Source organism: Artibeus jamaicensis, unplaced genomic scaffold (assembly GCF_021234435.1).
Source record: "Artibeus jamaicensis isolate MK-2021 breed Jamaican fruit bat unplaced genomic scaffold, CSHL_Jam_final contig_233, whole genome shotgun sequence".
In the NCBI taxonomy this organism is placed as follows: Eukaryota; Metazoa; Chordata; class Mammalia; order Chiroptera; family Phyllostomidae; genus Artibeus; species Artibeus jamaicensis.
In genome coordinates, this window is record NW_026521486.1 from 21,694,799 (window position 1) to 21,709,791 (window position 14,993).

General features: G+C 55.2%; 2 protein-coding genes across 3 annotated transcripts; one reads left to right on the plus strand and one right to left on the minus strand.

Moving 5' to 3' along the window:
• Positions 1–794: 794 nt before the first annotated feature.
• Positions 795–2,861, minus strand: LOC128626892 (basic proline-rich protein-like). The gene is made up of 2 exons (XM_053662114.1): positions 2,226–2,861; positions 795–908 (listed from the first exon to the last, which is right to left on the minus strand). Exons 1-2 carry the CDS (start codon positions 2,859–2,861, stop codon positions 795–797), a joined length of 750 nt encoding a protein of 249 aa, XP_053518089.1.
• Positions 2,663–14,422, plus strand: ATN1 (atrophin 1). 2 transcript variants are annotated; one of them, XM_037167814.2, is made up of 10 exons: positions 2,663–2,762; positions 6,831–7,024; positions 7,174–7,311; positions 7,463–7,576; positions 8,706–10,717; positions 10,937–11,159; positions 11,507–12,203; positions 13,046–13,189; positions 13,516–13,696; positions 13,874–14,422. In XM_037167814.2, exons 2-10 carry the CDS (start codon positions 6,998–7,000, stop codon positions 13,905–13,907), a joined length of 3,570 nt encoding a protein of 1,189 aa, XP_037023709.2. In that variant the 5' UTR covers positions 2,663–2,762; positions 6,831–6,997; the 3' UTR covers positions 13,908–14,422. The 2 variants fall into 2 exon arrangements, with proteins under 2 accessions (XP_037023709.2, XP_037023708.2); XM_037167813.2 differs by having other exon boundaries at positions 2,664–2,762; positions 8,703–10,717.
• Positions 14,423–14,993: the final 571 nt, after the last annotated feature.

Below are 14,993 nucleotides of genomic sequence, written 5' to 3' on the forward strand. Positions count from 1 at the left end.
GTGAAAAACAAACACCCCCCCAAAAAAAAAAACAACCCAGTAACAATGATAAACAAAACAAAACAAAAAACAAACCTGGAAGGGAATTGGAAAGGGCCTGGGCCAGGGCCCAGCAGGAAACTGAACTGGGAAGTGGGGAGGGAGGGAGGGAGGGAGGGAGGGGGAGAGAGAGAGAAAAATGTAATAGGGAGGGCAGTGAGGGGTGGGAGGAGTTTTGGAGCAAAGTAGGGAGGTGGGGATTTAGGAGCAGGAGCTATCCTAAGATACTGGGATGGGGGAGAGCATTGGGGGTGGGGGAGATGGGGAGCTGGCCTGGTCTCTAGAAGGCCCTAAAGAATAAGGAAGGTGGGCATGGGGTGGTAAAGTGCCAGCCAATTCAAAAGATTGAAGAGTGGTGACTCCTTCCTAGGTCAAGGAAGCCTTCTTGTTCAGGGTCCCCAGAGATTTAGAATCTTTTTAGAGCTTTTGGGTATTTCTAGAACTTGGCTGAGCCTGGCCCAAGGAAATATGAGACAAAATCTACTGAGTTGCTACAGAGCCAACCTCCTTCCTTTCCAGAAGGCTGGGGGGGTCCTGCCATTCATGGTGTACCCTTGGCCTCTGGCTGTCCTGGCCTCACACACACCCCACCCCCACCCCAAATCTGGAGAACTGTTAGGGCTCCCAATCCACACTCCAGCTCCAGCTCTTCCTATTTCCCAGCCTGCCTCCCTCCCATTCTCTGGCCTTCCCACTCTCAGCTGCCAAAAACCAACCAGTGTCTTGGCGTCCTTTGTCCTGGGAGATGTTACAGTTTAGTGAGGGGCCAGGGAGCCAGCCCAGAAGACACTGGTGCTGGACTGCTGGGGGTGCTGGCTTCGAGGCTGAAGACTGGGAATGGCTGGCAGACTGACAGTGTCAGAGGCTGCCTGGAGAGCAGTGGGAGGAGAAGAAAGAGCCTTAGGCCTGTGGTGGGGACTGTCTCCACATTAGAATGATTGGGATTGGGGAATGAGGGCACCTAGGGATTTGACTATGCTTTGAGCCTAATCCCCACCTCACCCTTTCCCTGGGACCCAAAGTACCATCAGTGATGACTTCAACAGGGACACCGCCAGATAGAGGGCCCAATCATGGTGTCCCACTCCTATAAAGTAATCTCTTCCCTCCACTGGAGCTCGCCCTCCCCCATTTCTATCATTTCCTTCTACTGCTTTTCCTTCCACCCTCTTGTCTTCTGCATCACTGACCTTCCATCTTTCATAATACCACCAAAGACCAGGTTTATCTTACATTTCCTTCCAATCTTCTTTATCCATTCCCAACCCCTCCACACCCACTCCATTCTAACCACTTTGTCTTGCTATCAAAATCCTCCTCAGTTCTCTTGGAAACCCCTCACCTCCAGAGCCCAGCCACCCCTGAGTCTTCCACCCTCCAGTCCTACCTCGAGCCCCAGGGCCCCCTAGAAAAACGCGTCTGGCCCACCTCTGTCATCCCTTCCTAAGGTTCCTCATGCTTTCCTTTCTCACTCCAAGCTGACGTCTCTGAACTTGTCTCTCTCCAGCTTACCTTCATCACCCCCAAATTCTTATATTTCCTAGTCTTTTCCCAACACCAGTCACCCTCAAATTCTACCCTCTTCCAAAAATCTCAGCCTCATGTGTCTCCATTTATTTTTTCAATTTCTTCCCCTCCTTATGACCCCAAACTTCCACCCCATTCTGTCATAACTGCCTCCCCAACCTGCCCCCGCCCGCCATGGACGCTGTCACCCAAGCTGCTTTCGTGTCTTATCACACACCTCATTGCCCCGAAAGCCCCCACGTAGCTCCATCTCTCCAATCTCACCCGATTCCCCCAATCCTCGCCTCGTACCCGCAACCTCCCGCCCCACCTCTGTCATAGATCCCTTTGCCCTCAAACTTCTGCCTCCCTACATCTACCCCTATAACCCACGGCCCCTCCCTCCCTCGCCCTCGCCAGTGCCAGGCCCGCGGGCTCCCCACGTTCCGCCCCCGCGAACCCCTCCCCGCGCCCCGGGCCCCCTCGGCCGCGGCCAACTCGCGCGGCGCCTCCCTCCCCGGTCCCCCTCCCCCCGCGCAGCTCGCCGAGCCCTCCCTCCCTCGCGTCTCCCTCCTGGCCCCTCTCTCCCCGTTCCTCCGCGCTCCCTCCTTCTCCCTCTTCCTCCCTTCTCCCATCCCCCTCTCCCGAGCTCCCTCCCTTCGCCGGCCGCTTTCCTGTGCGAGTCGCCGGACGCGCCGCGCAGCCCGCCCGCAGCCCGGGGTCGGGCCGGCGCCGGGGGCCGCGACCCAGTGGGGGCGCCGCTGGCCGCGGGGAGGGCGGGAGGGGGCGAGCGAGCCGGCCGCCCGGGAAGGGGCGGGGGCCGCGGGCGGAGGCCTCCGCGGGGGCCGCGGGTAGGCGAGTGCGGGCCGCGCGAGGCGGGCGCGGGCGGCGGCGGCGGGCAGCCGGGCGGAGCGGCGCGGAGGGCCGCGGGGGCGAGCGGAGCGGAGCGGCGGGGCGGGCGGCGCGGCCCGGGGAGGGGCTGAGCGGGAACCCGGAGCGGGATTTGCTCGGGGTCCGCGGGCGATCGGGGCCAGGGCGGGGGAGAGGGGGATGGGGGCCGCCCTCCGAGCGGGTCGGGGCCGCCGCCGCCGGCGTCGCGGCGGCGACTGAAGCGGGAAGAGGAGCGGGGGGCGGGGGAGCGGCCGCCGCCGCCCCCCGGAGGCGCCGGGTCCCCGCGCCCCGCTCGGAGCCAGCCGGCCGTCCAGAGCTCCAGACAGGTAAGGTCCGCCGCCGCGCGGGCCCGCGGCACGCCCGGGCCCGGCCCGCGGCTCCCCACCCCCACCCTCCCACTTCCCCTCCCGCCGCCTCGTCTCCATTTGTTATTTCCCCGGCCGGTCCCCCCACTGCGGGCACCGCCGGACCGGGGCGCGGGGCTCCGAGTGGGGCCGGCGCCCCGTGGAGGGGGGAGGGCCGGGGCACCCGGGGGGTCGGGCGGGTGGGGGGAGGTGGGAGGGTCTCTGGAGGAGGCTGGTGGGGCAAAGGAGGGGGCAGCCAGGACCCCGCAGCGGAGGGTTGATTGGAGATAAACGGGAGGTACCCGTGAAGGGGCTTTGGGGGCGAAGGCGGAAAAGAAATTCGACAGATGGCAGCGAGGTGGGGCATAAGGTCTCCAGGAAAAGCCCCAAAGGCCCAGAACCCGGGTTTCCGAGCTCGAGGCTGGGGGTGGTTTGCGTGGAAGGGAAGTGGGTAGTGGGGAAGGGGTGTGGTAGGTGGGGAGGGACTGTAGCTGATGAGGGAGGAGGATGGAACCTGGGGAAACGACCGAGGAGGGGCCCACCTTCGAGAGGACCCCGAGGTGTTCTCGAGTGGAATTGGGAAGGCGATGCTTTCGTGATTCAGTTTTCTTTCCCCTACTGCAGGTCACCTCTGGTCTTTTTTTTTTTTCCTCCCAATTTCAGACAGAGTTACTACTTCTTGGAGAGGGGCACACTAATAGAGGGAGGAACACTGATGGGAGAGTTAGGGAGAAAGGGTTTCTGGGAGGGTGGAAACGAGGAGAGAATTGGGCCATCCTGTAGGCCCGCCAGACAAGTTGTCACCTCCACCTTGAGATCCCTAGGGCATCTCTCTGCCCCTCTCGCTGTGGTTTGTGGCAGGAGGGGGGTTGTCTTCATTACTATTTTGAGCTCAGAGATTTCCCTTTGTGCATGGGCTTATTTCTACTGGGGTAGGTACTCTCTTCCCTGAGGGTACTATAGGAGAGTAGGAGTTGCTTTAGCAACTGGAAGGGGAGTGGCTGGCTGATGGACCCCTGGGATGGACTCTCGAGGTTCAAGTTCTGCCATTTCGTTGCCATGGCAACGATCCAATGGCTGTCTAATAGGTGGGGGTTTAGAATGTTGACTGGACCTCAGACTTTGGCCACGTCCTTAGGACTGTTGCCTGGGTTCTGGAGAACGTGTCTAATGTTGCTGGAGTATGGGTTTGGCAGGGGCCCACCCCCTCCCGTGAGCAGTCTGTTAGACAGAGGTAGATATGTTACTCGACAGTCCGGACGTTTCTCCAAGTCTCTCCCCCTAGGCATGGTGGGAGCACGGAAATGCTTTCTTCACTATACCATCTTTTGGTAGTTCTTTTTGACTCTATCTCTTATTGGTAGGGACTTTTTGTATACAGTAGTTTTTTTGTTCTTCACACTGATATTCTTCCATTTTCTTAATCTGAGTCTATCTTCCCCAATCAACCTTTTCTTCTTTTGACACAGTGACCCCTTCCCTCAGCTAACCTTTAACCTATTTCCCTGATCTTGTAGGACTGTTTGGGCTTTCCACGCCTGTCTCAGGTGAGGGTGGTCCAGGGGTAAGGGCTGTGGAATAGCCTGTTGCAGAGGAAATACTCTGGAACTGGAGCCAGGAGACTTGGGTCTAGTCCTGGCTGTACTTCTGTGACCTTGGGCAAGTCACTTGTTTCTTTTAGCCTTGGCTTCATTGTGAGATGAAGGGGTTATAGATGAGATGATTTCTGAGGTCTGTCTGACAATCCTGGATTCTCTGAAGGTTTAAGCCAGTGCATTGTTATCTGCTGGTCTGGGCTGCATTGTTATCTAGCAGTCACTTTGGACTGGTCTGTTAGTCTGGCAGATCTGGAATGAAGGTGAAGGCTGGGCCAGTGATCCTGAAATTCACTCTGTAAGCCCATCCCAGAAAAGCCTTGTGCTTGTATTGTATTCCTTCTGGCATCCTTCTTATATTTCTCCCCTAATTTCTTTTTCTGTTCTTACTTAGAGACTCTTTCCCTAGTTTTCACTTTTCCACTTCCCCAATCTGGTCTTTTATCATTTTCCTTTTGCAGTAAGGCAATGAAGGTGAGTGAGCGTAGTGTGTTGCCAGACACATAGTAGGTGCTCTGTAAATGTTAGTTACAGTAATTGGCTACTAGGGCAAGATGGAGTGTAGCTTAGCTTGCTGGTGCTAAAACCTGCCTCTGATTCAGATACAACCCTAACTGCTCTGGCCCTGCTCCTCCTTGCCCCAGGATTACCTGCCTTTTTATGAGTGCTTTTATCTTTCAAAATTACTCATTGCTTGTCTTATCAGAGTTCAGGTGATTTTAAAAATTGACATTCCAGCATTTTTCTGACCCAGCTCTGACTGACTTGGGAGCAGGTTCAGTGATGGGGAAGAGATGGGCACTGTTCTCTAGAGGGGCTAGCAAAGACACACCAGTCACAAATGCTCATTGTACTTTTGTTAGGATTGCTTTTCCCTTTTGTTATTTGGGTTTTATTCTTTGGATTTTGGAGGTTGAATTTTCAAGTCAGTCTACACATCAAAAATGTAATAGTTGTGGTTGAGGAAAAATGGCTGGTTTACTGGGCAGAGCATTAGTTGTAAGTTCAAAAGACCTGGGGCCCTGTTCCATCTATTTTGTTACTCTGAGTAAATTCTCACTAAGTTTCCTGGAAAGGTTAGGCTGACCCCTCACTGTCTGCCTCAGTATGGTTCAGTGGAGCTGAGTGAAGTAATTACTTTGTATTCCTTGGGGAAAGTATGATCTAGGATGTGGAAATGCCACTTGCCTAGCCAGGCCTCCTAACTCAGAACAGGCAGGTAAGCTTATTCTGTTCCCACTGAGTCCACCAGCACTTCATCCAAGAAGACCTATGAAGTTAGTAGGCTTAAAGATAAAAAAACGAGAACAGAACACCTATATATACGTGACATCAGTGGGGGATACAGAAAGGAAGAGAACAGTAACAACATTTTTGCTCTCTAAAGATCATATGGTCAGTAGTATTGAAAGGACACTTAGCAAGAAATACAAACCACTGCAAATGAAAACAGTTGACTATATAGATATGTATAGATATAGATCAGCTGTGAGGTGTGTGTGCCCACCCAGGCCGAGTGAGAGATAGGTTCACAAGATTGTAAGTTTGTGTTGTGCTCACTGATCTCACTGATTTGGTTGGCAAAATGAAAAGTCCTGCCTTTTCCTCTAGCCTTCAGGAACCCATGAACTAGAGAGGAGGTCTTTATGATGCTCTCAAAAGTGAAGCTCTGCTCTTTGGGGTTACCTGGATTTGGTCTTGGGATTGGTGGGGTTGTGTGCCTTTGCACTGTAGAACGGGGCAGTCTTTTCCCACCTACTCTGATATGAAAAAAGACTCTTTTTGTATCTCTGGGGCTGATTTAGGTCTTCTGAGGAGTAACCGTACCAGTTTCTGATGAGAATATAGCAAAGAAGAGAAGAAAGAACTTGGGCTTTGAAATCAGGGAGAGGTGGGCTTGATTCTGGTGCCGTCACTGGTTCCTCACTGTATATTATCACGTGAAGTTGGCAAGTCAGAATCACAATCTTTGAGCCTCAGTTTCCTCATCCATATAATGGGATTAATAAGAACACCTACTTTTGAGGATTGGTTGTAAATATTAAATTGTGTACGTGAGGGTTTGACTTACAGAAGGTACTGGATAAATAAGTTAATACTTGAGCTTGTTTTGCTCCCCTGTCAGTCCCTCTTTGAGGCCCTACGGAATGCAAGTGTGCACAGATCTCTTGGGGATGATGATAGGTAAAACAGAGTCATCTCTAGAATGGGGCTCCTGGCTACATCTGTTTTATTGCCCTCCCCAGCGATGGGAGAGATGGTCTTGCAAGCAGAGTCTTCTGCACTTGTAGATTAGCTGGGTAGCCCATGGGGCAAGCCAGCTGAATTATGGGGCTGGTACCTCTTGACTGAAAGGCCTAGGGCGGGACTACTCACTCAGCCCCTTGACAAGCACAGTGGTAGCCCTTTCAGATTCTGCTCCCTGATTTGGAGACTTGGATGGTCTTTCTAACAGGCTTCACTGAAAACAGATCCTGCAAGTCCCAGGCGCCTACACTGGAAACTTGGAGATCCTGCTTCCTGCTTCCCAGGCCACAGCTGTGGGGAGCTTGGGGTGAAGCAGAGAAGTTTCTGTATTCAGCTGCCCAGGCAGAGGAGAATGGGGTCTCCACAGCCTGAAGAATGAAGACACGACAGAATAAAGACTCAGTGAGTGATAGCTTAATTGAGAGACATGAAAGATCAGGGGCAGGGAAGCTAGGGGGAAGGGCCTGGAGAGAAAGAATAGAAGTAAGGTGCATCCTAAAGTTAGGTGAAATGTAAAAAATTTTTTTATTGTTTTCTTCCTTATCGTTCAGATGTCAATGAGGAGTGGACGGAAGAAAGAGGCCCCTGGGCCCCGGGAAGAACTGAGATCGAGGGGCCGGGCCTCCCCTGGAGGGGTCAGCACATCTAGCAGTGATGGCAAAGCTGAGAAGTCTAGGCAGACAGCCAAGGTATTCTGTCCTGAGGTCCTCCCACAGGATGCGCAGGCACTGGGGCTGAGGTTGTGTGTGTGTCTGTTGTGGGGGAACTTCCTGTCTGGCACAGGGTAGTGGCGGAGGCTTGGGAGGTGTAAGACAAGAATTTTCTCTTTCTCTTTAACAGAAGGCACGAGTAGAGGAGGCCTCTACCCCAAAGGCCAGCAAGCAGGGCCGGAGCGAGGAGATCTCAGAGAGTGAAAGTGAGGAGACCAATGCGCCAAAAAAGACCAAAACTGAGGTGGGAGACCCTTGCAGCTGTCCAACCCATCTTCTGACTTTTCTTTCCCCCACCCTTTCTTTAATTTGGGATTCCTTTTTTTTTAAACCTATTTTTCTTAAGGTTTAATTTATTCATTTTTAGAGAGGAGGGAAGGGAGAGAAACATCAATTGTTGACTCTCACACCCCCCAAGCAGGTACACAGCCCCCAACCCAGGCACGTGCCCTGGCCAGGAATTGAACCGGCAACCCTTTGGTTCAAAGGCCAGCACTCAATCCACTGAGCCACACCAGCCAGGGCAGGATTCCTATTTATTTATTTAAAGATCTTATATACTTATCTTTAGAGAGAGGGGGAGAGAGGAAGAGAGAGAGAGAGAGAGAGAAACATGAATAGATGGTTGCCCCTTGTGAGCCCCCTACTGGGGGCCTGGCCTGCAACCCAGGCATGTGCCCTGACTGGGAATCGAACTGGTGACCCTTTGATTCGCAGGCTGGCACTCAGTCCACTGAGCCACATCAGCCAGAGCTATTGGATTCCTATTTTAATCTCACCTGGGATATGAGAGAAAAATCGTATCCTAGTACTTATTAAAGTGGTTCTGTCTATAATATATTAGACAGATCTTTAGGGCATTGACTAGGCAGGGTCAAAGGGGACTGGAAGTGTGGAAGAGTCTAGACTTTCCTAGATCCTGATTTTCAGGAAGGGGTGGGGGAGGAGGTTAAGGGTGAGAAGTCTTACTGGAAGGAACAGATAAATCATAAGGAAAATGTAGAGGTGGTCCTTTTAAGAATCAAGGGTTTCTGGGATGTTAAAGGGGTGAAGGAGTTGAGAGGAGGGTAGATATAAGCTGGTGGAAGACAGGGATTTGGGTTCAACTGTGGATAGAGAGAAGGTGCCTGAGATGGACACTTGAAGGACTAGGGTTTTACAAGGAGGGAACCAGACTAACTGCTAGAGGGCAACTGAGAATGTGGGGAGAGTGGCAGAATCCAGAGATGGTAGGGAAGTGGGCTTAAGAGTATTCATCACACTGTGGCACAGTGGTGTGCTGTAAGGGGGAAATGATTTTTTGCCAGGGAGACCCCAAATCTAGGGGAAGCAAGAGAGGAAAGGGGAAAATGGCCCTCCCTTTTCTGCAGCAGGAGCTCCCTCGCCCACAGTCTCCCTCGGATCTGGACAGCTTAGATGGCCGGAGCCTCAATGATGATGGCAGCAGTGACCCGAGGGATATAGACCAGGATAACCGAAGCACGTCCCCCAGCATCTACAGCCCTGGAAGTGTTGAGAATGACTCCGACTCATCTTCTGGCCTGTCCCAGGGCCCAGCCCGTCCCTACCACCCACCTCCACTCTTTCCTCCCTCCCCTCCACCACCAGACAGCAACCCCCGACAGACAGAGCCTGGTTTTGAACCTCATTCTTCTGTGACACCCACTGGATATCATGCTCCCATGGAACCCCCCGCATCTCGGATGTTCCAGGCTCCTCCTGGGGCCCCTCCCTCTCATCCACAGCTCTATCCTGGGAGTGCTGGTGGAGGGGTTTTGTCTGGACCACCAATGGGTCCCAAGGGGGGAGGGGCTGCCTCTTCAGTGGGGGCCCCTAGTGGGGGTAAGCAGCACCCCCCACCTACTACCCCCATTTCAATATCAAGCTCTGGGGCTGGTGGTGTTCCCCCAGCAAAGCCGCCTAACACTCCAGTGGGTGGTGGAAACCTACCCTCTGCTCCACAACCAGCCACTTTCCCCCATGTGACACCAAACCTGCCTCCCCCACCTGCTCTGAGACCCCTTAACAATGCATCAGCCTCTCCTCCTGGGCTGGGGGCCCAGCCACTACCTGGGCATCTGCCCTCTCCCCATGCCATGGGGCAGGGTATGGGTGGACTTCCTCCTGGCCCAGAGAAGGGCCCCACTCTTGCTCCCTCACCTCACCCTCTGCCCCCTGTTTCCTCTTCTGCCCCAGCCCCCCCAATGAGGTATCCTTATTCATCCTCTAGTAGTAGTTCTGCAGCAGCCTCCTCTTCCAGTTCTTCTTCATCGGCCTCTGCCTCTGCCTCCCAGTACCCAGCTTCCCAGGCATTGCCCAGTTATCCCCACTCCTTCCCTCCCCCTACCAGCCTGTCTGTCTCTAATCAGCCACCCAAGTATACTCAGCCTTCTCTCCCATCCCAGGCTGTGTGGAGCCAGGGTCCCCCACCACCTCCACCATATGGCCGCCTCTTAGCCAACAGCAATGCCCACCCAGGCCCCTTTCCTCCTTCTACTGGAGGACAGTCCACTGCCCACCCACCAGCCCCAACACATCACCATCACCACCAGCAACAGCAGCAGCAGCAGCAGCAGCAGCAACAGCAGCAACAGCATCATAGTAGCTCTGGGCCCCCTCCACCTGGAGCATATCCCCACCCCTTAGAGAGCAGCAATTCCCACCATGCACACCCTTATGCCATGTCCCCCTCCCTGGGCTCTCTGAGGCCCTACCCACCAGGGCCAGCACACCTACCCCCACCTCATAGCCAGGTGTCCTATAGCCAAACAGGCCCCAATGGCCCCCCGGCCTCTTCCTCCTCTTCCAACTCTTCTTCCTCCTCTCAAGGGTCCTACCCATGTTCACACCCTTCCCCTTCCCAGGGTCCCCAAGGGGCGCCCTACCCCTTCCCACCCGTGCCTCCGGTCACCACCTCCTCGGCTACACTTTCCACAGTCATTGCCACGGTGGCTTCCTCGCCAGCAGGCTATAAAACAGCCTCCCCACCTGGGCCCCCGCCTTATGGAAAGAGAGCCCAGTCCCCAGGGGCCTACAAGACAGCCACCCCACCGGGATACAAGCCGGGGTCACCGCCCTCCTTCCGAACGGGGACCCCACCGGGCTACCGAGGCACTTCGCCGCCCGCAGGCCCAGGGAACTTCAAGCCAGGCTCACCCACCGTGGGGCCTGGGCCACCCCTGCCGCCTGCAGGGCCCTCGAGTCTATCATCCCTGCCACCACCTCCTGCGGGCCCTACCTCGGGGCCGCCCCTCAACGCCACGCAGATCAAACAGGAGCCGGCTGAGGAATATGAGACCCCCGACAGCCCAGTGCCCCCGGTCCGCAGCCCCTCGCCCGCTCCCAAGGTGGTAGATGTTCCCAGTCATGCCAGTCAGTCAGCGAGGTGAGTGGGGCGTGGGCGGGCGGGACTGGGAGGGGGAACAACGAAGAGGGTGACAGAGATAGGCACGGAAGGAAGGGTGCTTGCGTTCATGTACTGCGCTCTTTAAAGTACTGCAGACCCTCGCCCTTCCTTCCCAGCCTGCGGGGGCTGACTTTGGGCGCGAGTCCCCGCCGGGCCGCTCACAGAGGCAAAACGCGTGCTGCCTCCGCGCCTTGGCAGGTTCAATAAACACCTGGATCGCGGCTTTAACTCGTGCGCGCGCAGCGACCTATACTTTGTGCCGCTGGAGGGCTCCAAGCTGGCCAAGAAGAGAGCCGATCTGGTGGAGAAGGTGCGGCGTGAGGCCGAGCAGCGCGCGCGCGAGGAAAAGGAACGGGAGCGCGAGCGGGAACGCGAGAAAGAGCGCGAGCGCGAGAAGGAGCGCGAGCTGGAACGGAGCATGGTGAGTGCGTCAGCACGTGCGCCTCCCGCCTTACGGCTCTCCTTTTGCGCCGCGCCGGGAGGCTCGAGGGGCGGGGCGTCACCGCGCCACCTCTTGGTGAGGAGGAAGCACTGCAGCCTAGGAAATGGAGACTGAAAGGGTTCCTGCGAGAGGACTGCCTGCCTGGGTTGGCTGAAGGACAGCTCAGGTCAGACTACATGTGGACTGTAAGAACAGCCACTGTTTAGGAGAAGGGGTTAGGGAAGGTCCTGGAAGGCTGCATTCAGCTGCTGAGACAAATGAGTAGCTTAGAACCGGCTGCCTGTTTACAGGACTGCTCTTCTGACTCTTTTCTTTGTACCCCACAGAAGTTGGCTCAGGAGGGACGTGCTCCAGTGGAGTGTCCAACTCTCGGCCCTGTGCCCCATCGCCCTCCGTTTGAGCCAGGCAGCGCTGTGGCTACAGTGCCCCCCTACTTGGGTCCTGACACTCCAGCCCTGCGCACTCTTAGTGAATATGCCCGGCCCCACGTCATGTCTCCTGGCAATCGCAACCATCCATTCTACGTGCCCTTGGGGGCAGTGGACCCGGGGCTCCTGGGTTATAATGTCCCAGCCCTGTACAGCAGTGATCCAGCAGCCCGGGAGAGGGAGCGGGAGGCCCGAGAACGAGACCTCCGTGACCGCCTCAAGCCTGGCTTCGAGGTGAAGCCCAGTGAGCTGGAACCCCTACATGGGGTTCCTGGGCCAGGCCTGGATCCCTTTCCCCGACACGGGGGCCTGGCTCTGCAGCCTGGCCCTCCTGGCCTGCACCCTTTCCCCTTTCATCCCAGCCTGGGGCCCCTGGAGAGGGAACGTCTGGCACTGGCTGCTGGGCCAGCCCTGCGGCCTGACATGTCCTATGCGGAACGTCTGGCAGCTGAGAGACAGCATGCAGAAAGGGTGGCAGCCTTGGGCAATGACCCGCTGGCCCGGCTGCAGATGCTCAATGTGACCCCCCATCACCACCAGCACTCCCACATCCACTCTCACCTGCACCTCCACCAGCAGGATGCCATCCATGCAGGTGAGACTCCTACTTCCTTCCTTGACCCCTTGGGGCCACCTTACCCCTTAGCAAGTGATTGAGCTCTTCTGTTCCTCAAGCCAGGACTTACGTGTCCTCCAGTAGCCTCTCTCTTGAGTGCTGCTATGACCTTTGCCTCCCTGTCGTGCACCAGCCTATCATCTCATACCCTACCCTTGCCACAAAGACTATTCCTCACACCCCCACCCTCTTCAGATTCTAGCATCCCACCCATGATTGAGGTTCAAGCTGGGAATCTTGGAAAGAGCACCACCTTTCTACCATTACAGCTCCTCACATACCTGTCTCCTTGTTCCTCTGGATTCAACTCCGTGTGGCTTCTTGCCAACTTCTCCCAGCTGGAGGTCTTTTCTGTTCCTACCTGCTTCTGTGCCTTTTCAGAAAGAGCCTTGTAGCTGTGGTTATGGGTATCCTAGGTGGTAATGAGTTTAGCTTATAGCCTTTCACTATATTTCATATTGCCCAATCTAGCATTACACTCATGTTCATTCTGACGTCTCTTGGGCTTTCCCTCTCTCTTAACTTCTGTTCTCTTCCTTTTTCATTTTCTAAACTTTCTATCCTCTTCCATCTCCTCTAAGCAGTCCACTTCTCTCTTTTCTCTTCCGCAGACCCCTCTGACAGCTGTAATCTGCCCTCTGCCATCACTGTGTCCCCGCTCTAGTAATCTTAGGCTGTTTATTATGCCTCCTCGTTCCACTCTGGATCTCTCTGTGTTTGATTTTCCATCTCTCTTCCCAGGCTTGGATTCCCTTCACCTACATGCATGGTTTTCCCCAAACCTGCCTTCTGGTGACACCTTCCTCTTCTCTACCCTCCAGCCTCTGCCTCGGTGCACCCTCTCATTGACCCCCTGGCCTCAGGGTCTCACCTTACCCGGATACCCTACCCAGCTGGGACCCTCCCCAACCCCCTTCTTCCTCACCCTCTGCACGAGAACGAAGTTCTTCGTCACCAGCTCTTTGGTAAGGATGGAGGTTAGGGATGGGGAAGGTCTAATGAGTGAAGGGCAGAAAGGAGGAATTTGGATGGCAGGATTGGCCTAGTTGGGCTTGGGAAGGGGTGAGGAGGTGGGAATGGGGCTAGGCCCTGCCCAAGGGAGGCATGGGTTTTAGTGCCAGGCTAAGAAGTTTAAATCCTAGCTCCACTGCTGGCATTTTGCAGGACTGGTTATTACCCAATATTTTTGGTCTCAGTTTCCTCTGTATGTAAAGTGGTTGGCTATCTTCTAGCTCCGAGTAGGCCTTCAGTCCCCCATCAGTTATGTGCTCTCTGCCCTTCTTGCCCGCAGCTGCTCCTTACCGGGACTTGCCAGCTTCCCTCTCTGCCCCGATGTCAGCAGCTCATCAGCTGCAGGCCATGCACGCGCAGTCCGCTGAGCTGCAGCGCTTGGCACTAGAGCAGCAGCAGTGGTTGCACGCCCACCACCCGCTGCACAGTGTGCCGCTACCTGCCCAGGAGGACTACTATAGGTACTACCAGGCATGCCTAGTCCCGGAGTGAAGGGATGTAAGCCTGGGATGGGGTGTGGGCCTGGTACAACTGGGCTAGGCTCCTGGGGGTGAGCCCCTCCACTGTCCTCTGTGAGAGGGGGCAGGTCAGGTTTGAATTCAGTCTCTCATCTGTTCTATACCCTTTCTCTTCCCCAGTCACCTGAAAAAGGAAAGTGACAAGCCGCTGTAAACCTGCAATCAAGACGGCCAGGGCCTGAGTGTGCATCTGGACCTTGGAGGTCTCCTTCCCGGCCTGCAGTCCAGAGCATCGAGGGGTGCTGCTCAGTTGCAGGGCCTCCGCAGCTGGGCTCAGGGAGGGAGGAAGGGACAGATGGAAGGCCAAGGCTCCTGTGGTGTGCAGAGGTGGGGAGGTGGCAGCGTTGGGGGCAGAAGGCGCACAGTATCTTGGACCAGGTCCGTCCTTGTCCCCCTGCTTTCTTCCTCTCCCATGCCCAATCCCTGTGGCCATCACGCCCTCCCCCACCTCGTTGGTGTGATTATTTCATCTGTTAGATGTGGCTGTTTTGCGTAGCATTGTGTGCCGCCCCTGCCCCTCCCTAATCCCTGTGAGCGCGCCCCCCTGCGATGTATGCTCCTTGCCCCTGACCCACATTAATAATTTATATATAAATATCTATATGATGCTCTTTAAAAACATCCCAACCAAAACCAACCAAACAAAACATCCTCACAACTCCCCAGGAAGATGGCTGTGACTCTTTATTTGCGGGCTATGGGGGCGGGGCCACAAGACCGACCAGCTCGGAAGTTGGAAGGGAAGGATCAGGCATTCTGAAAGAACTGGGCGGAGGGACCCTGGACAGATGGAGAGGGTGCCACCGAAGCTAGTCCCCTCCTTCCTCCCAAGGCTGGGAAGTCAGAGCACTGGAGGCTTGGGACAGGCACGCCTCTGCCAAAGTCAGTTCTAGGAAATGCTCAGACTTGAGGCGGTTTTTTACTGGTCTGACAGGAGCGACCAGTCTGAATCTTTCCCATACAATAGTTTGATACATGGTTATGAAGCAGGGGCTGGGGTTTCAATAGATCAAGTAGATTAGAACCCAGGAGTCTCTACCCTATGGTTTGAGAAGGAGAGGTGGCAATTTCAAACACCTAGAAAAGAGAAATTAGAGGGTGTTATGCTGCAGCATACATTCCTAAACAGGCTGTTTTAGGAAAGTGCGAGAGGGCTTTTAGTCCCAAGATTTTACTGCTGCGAATCTGTGTCTCCGTTCTTAAAAACTAAAGGGTGTGACTGGCTTCTTTCAGCCAATCA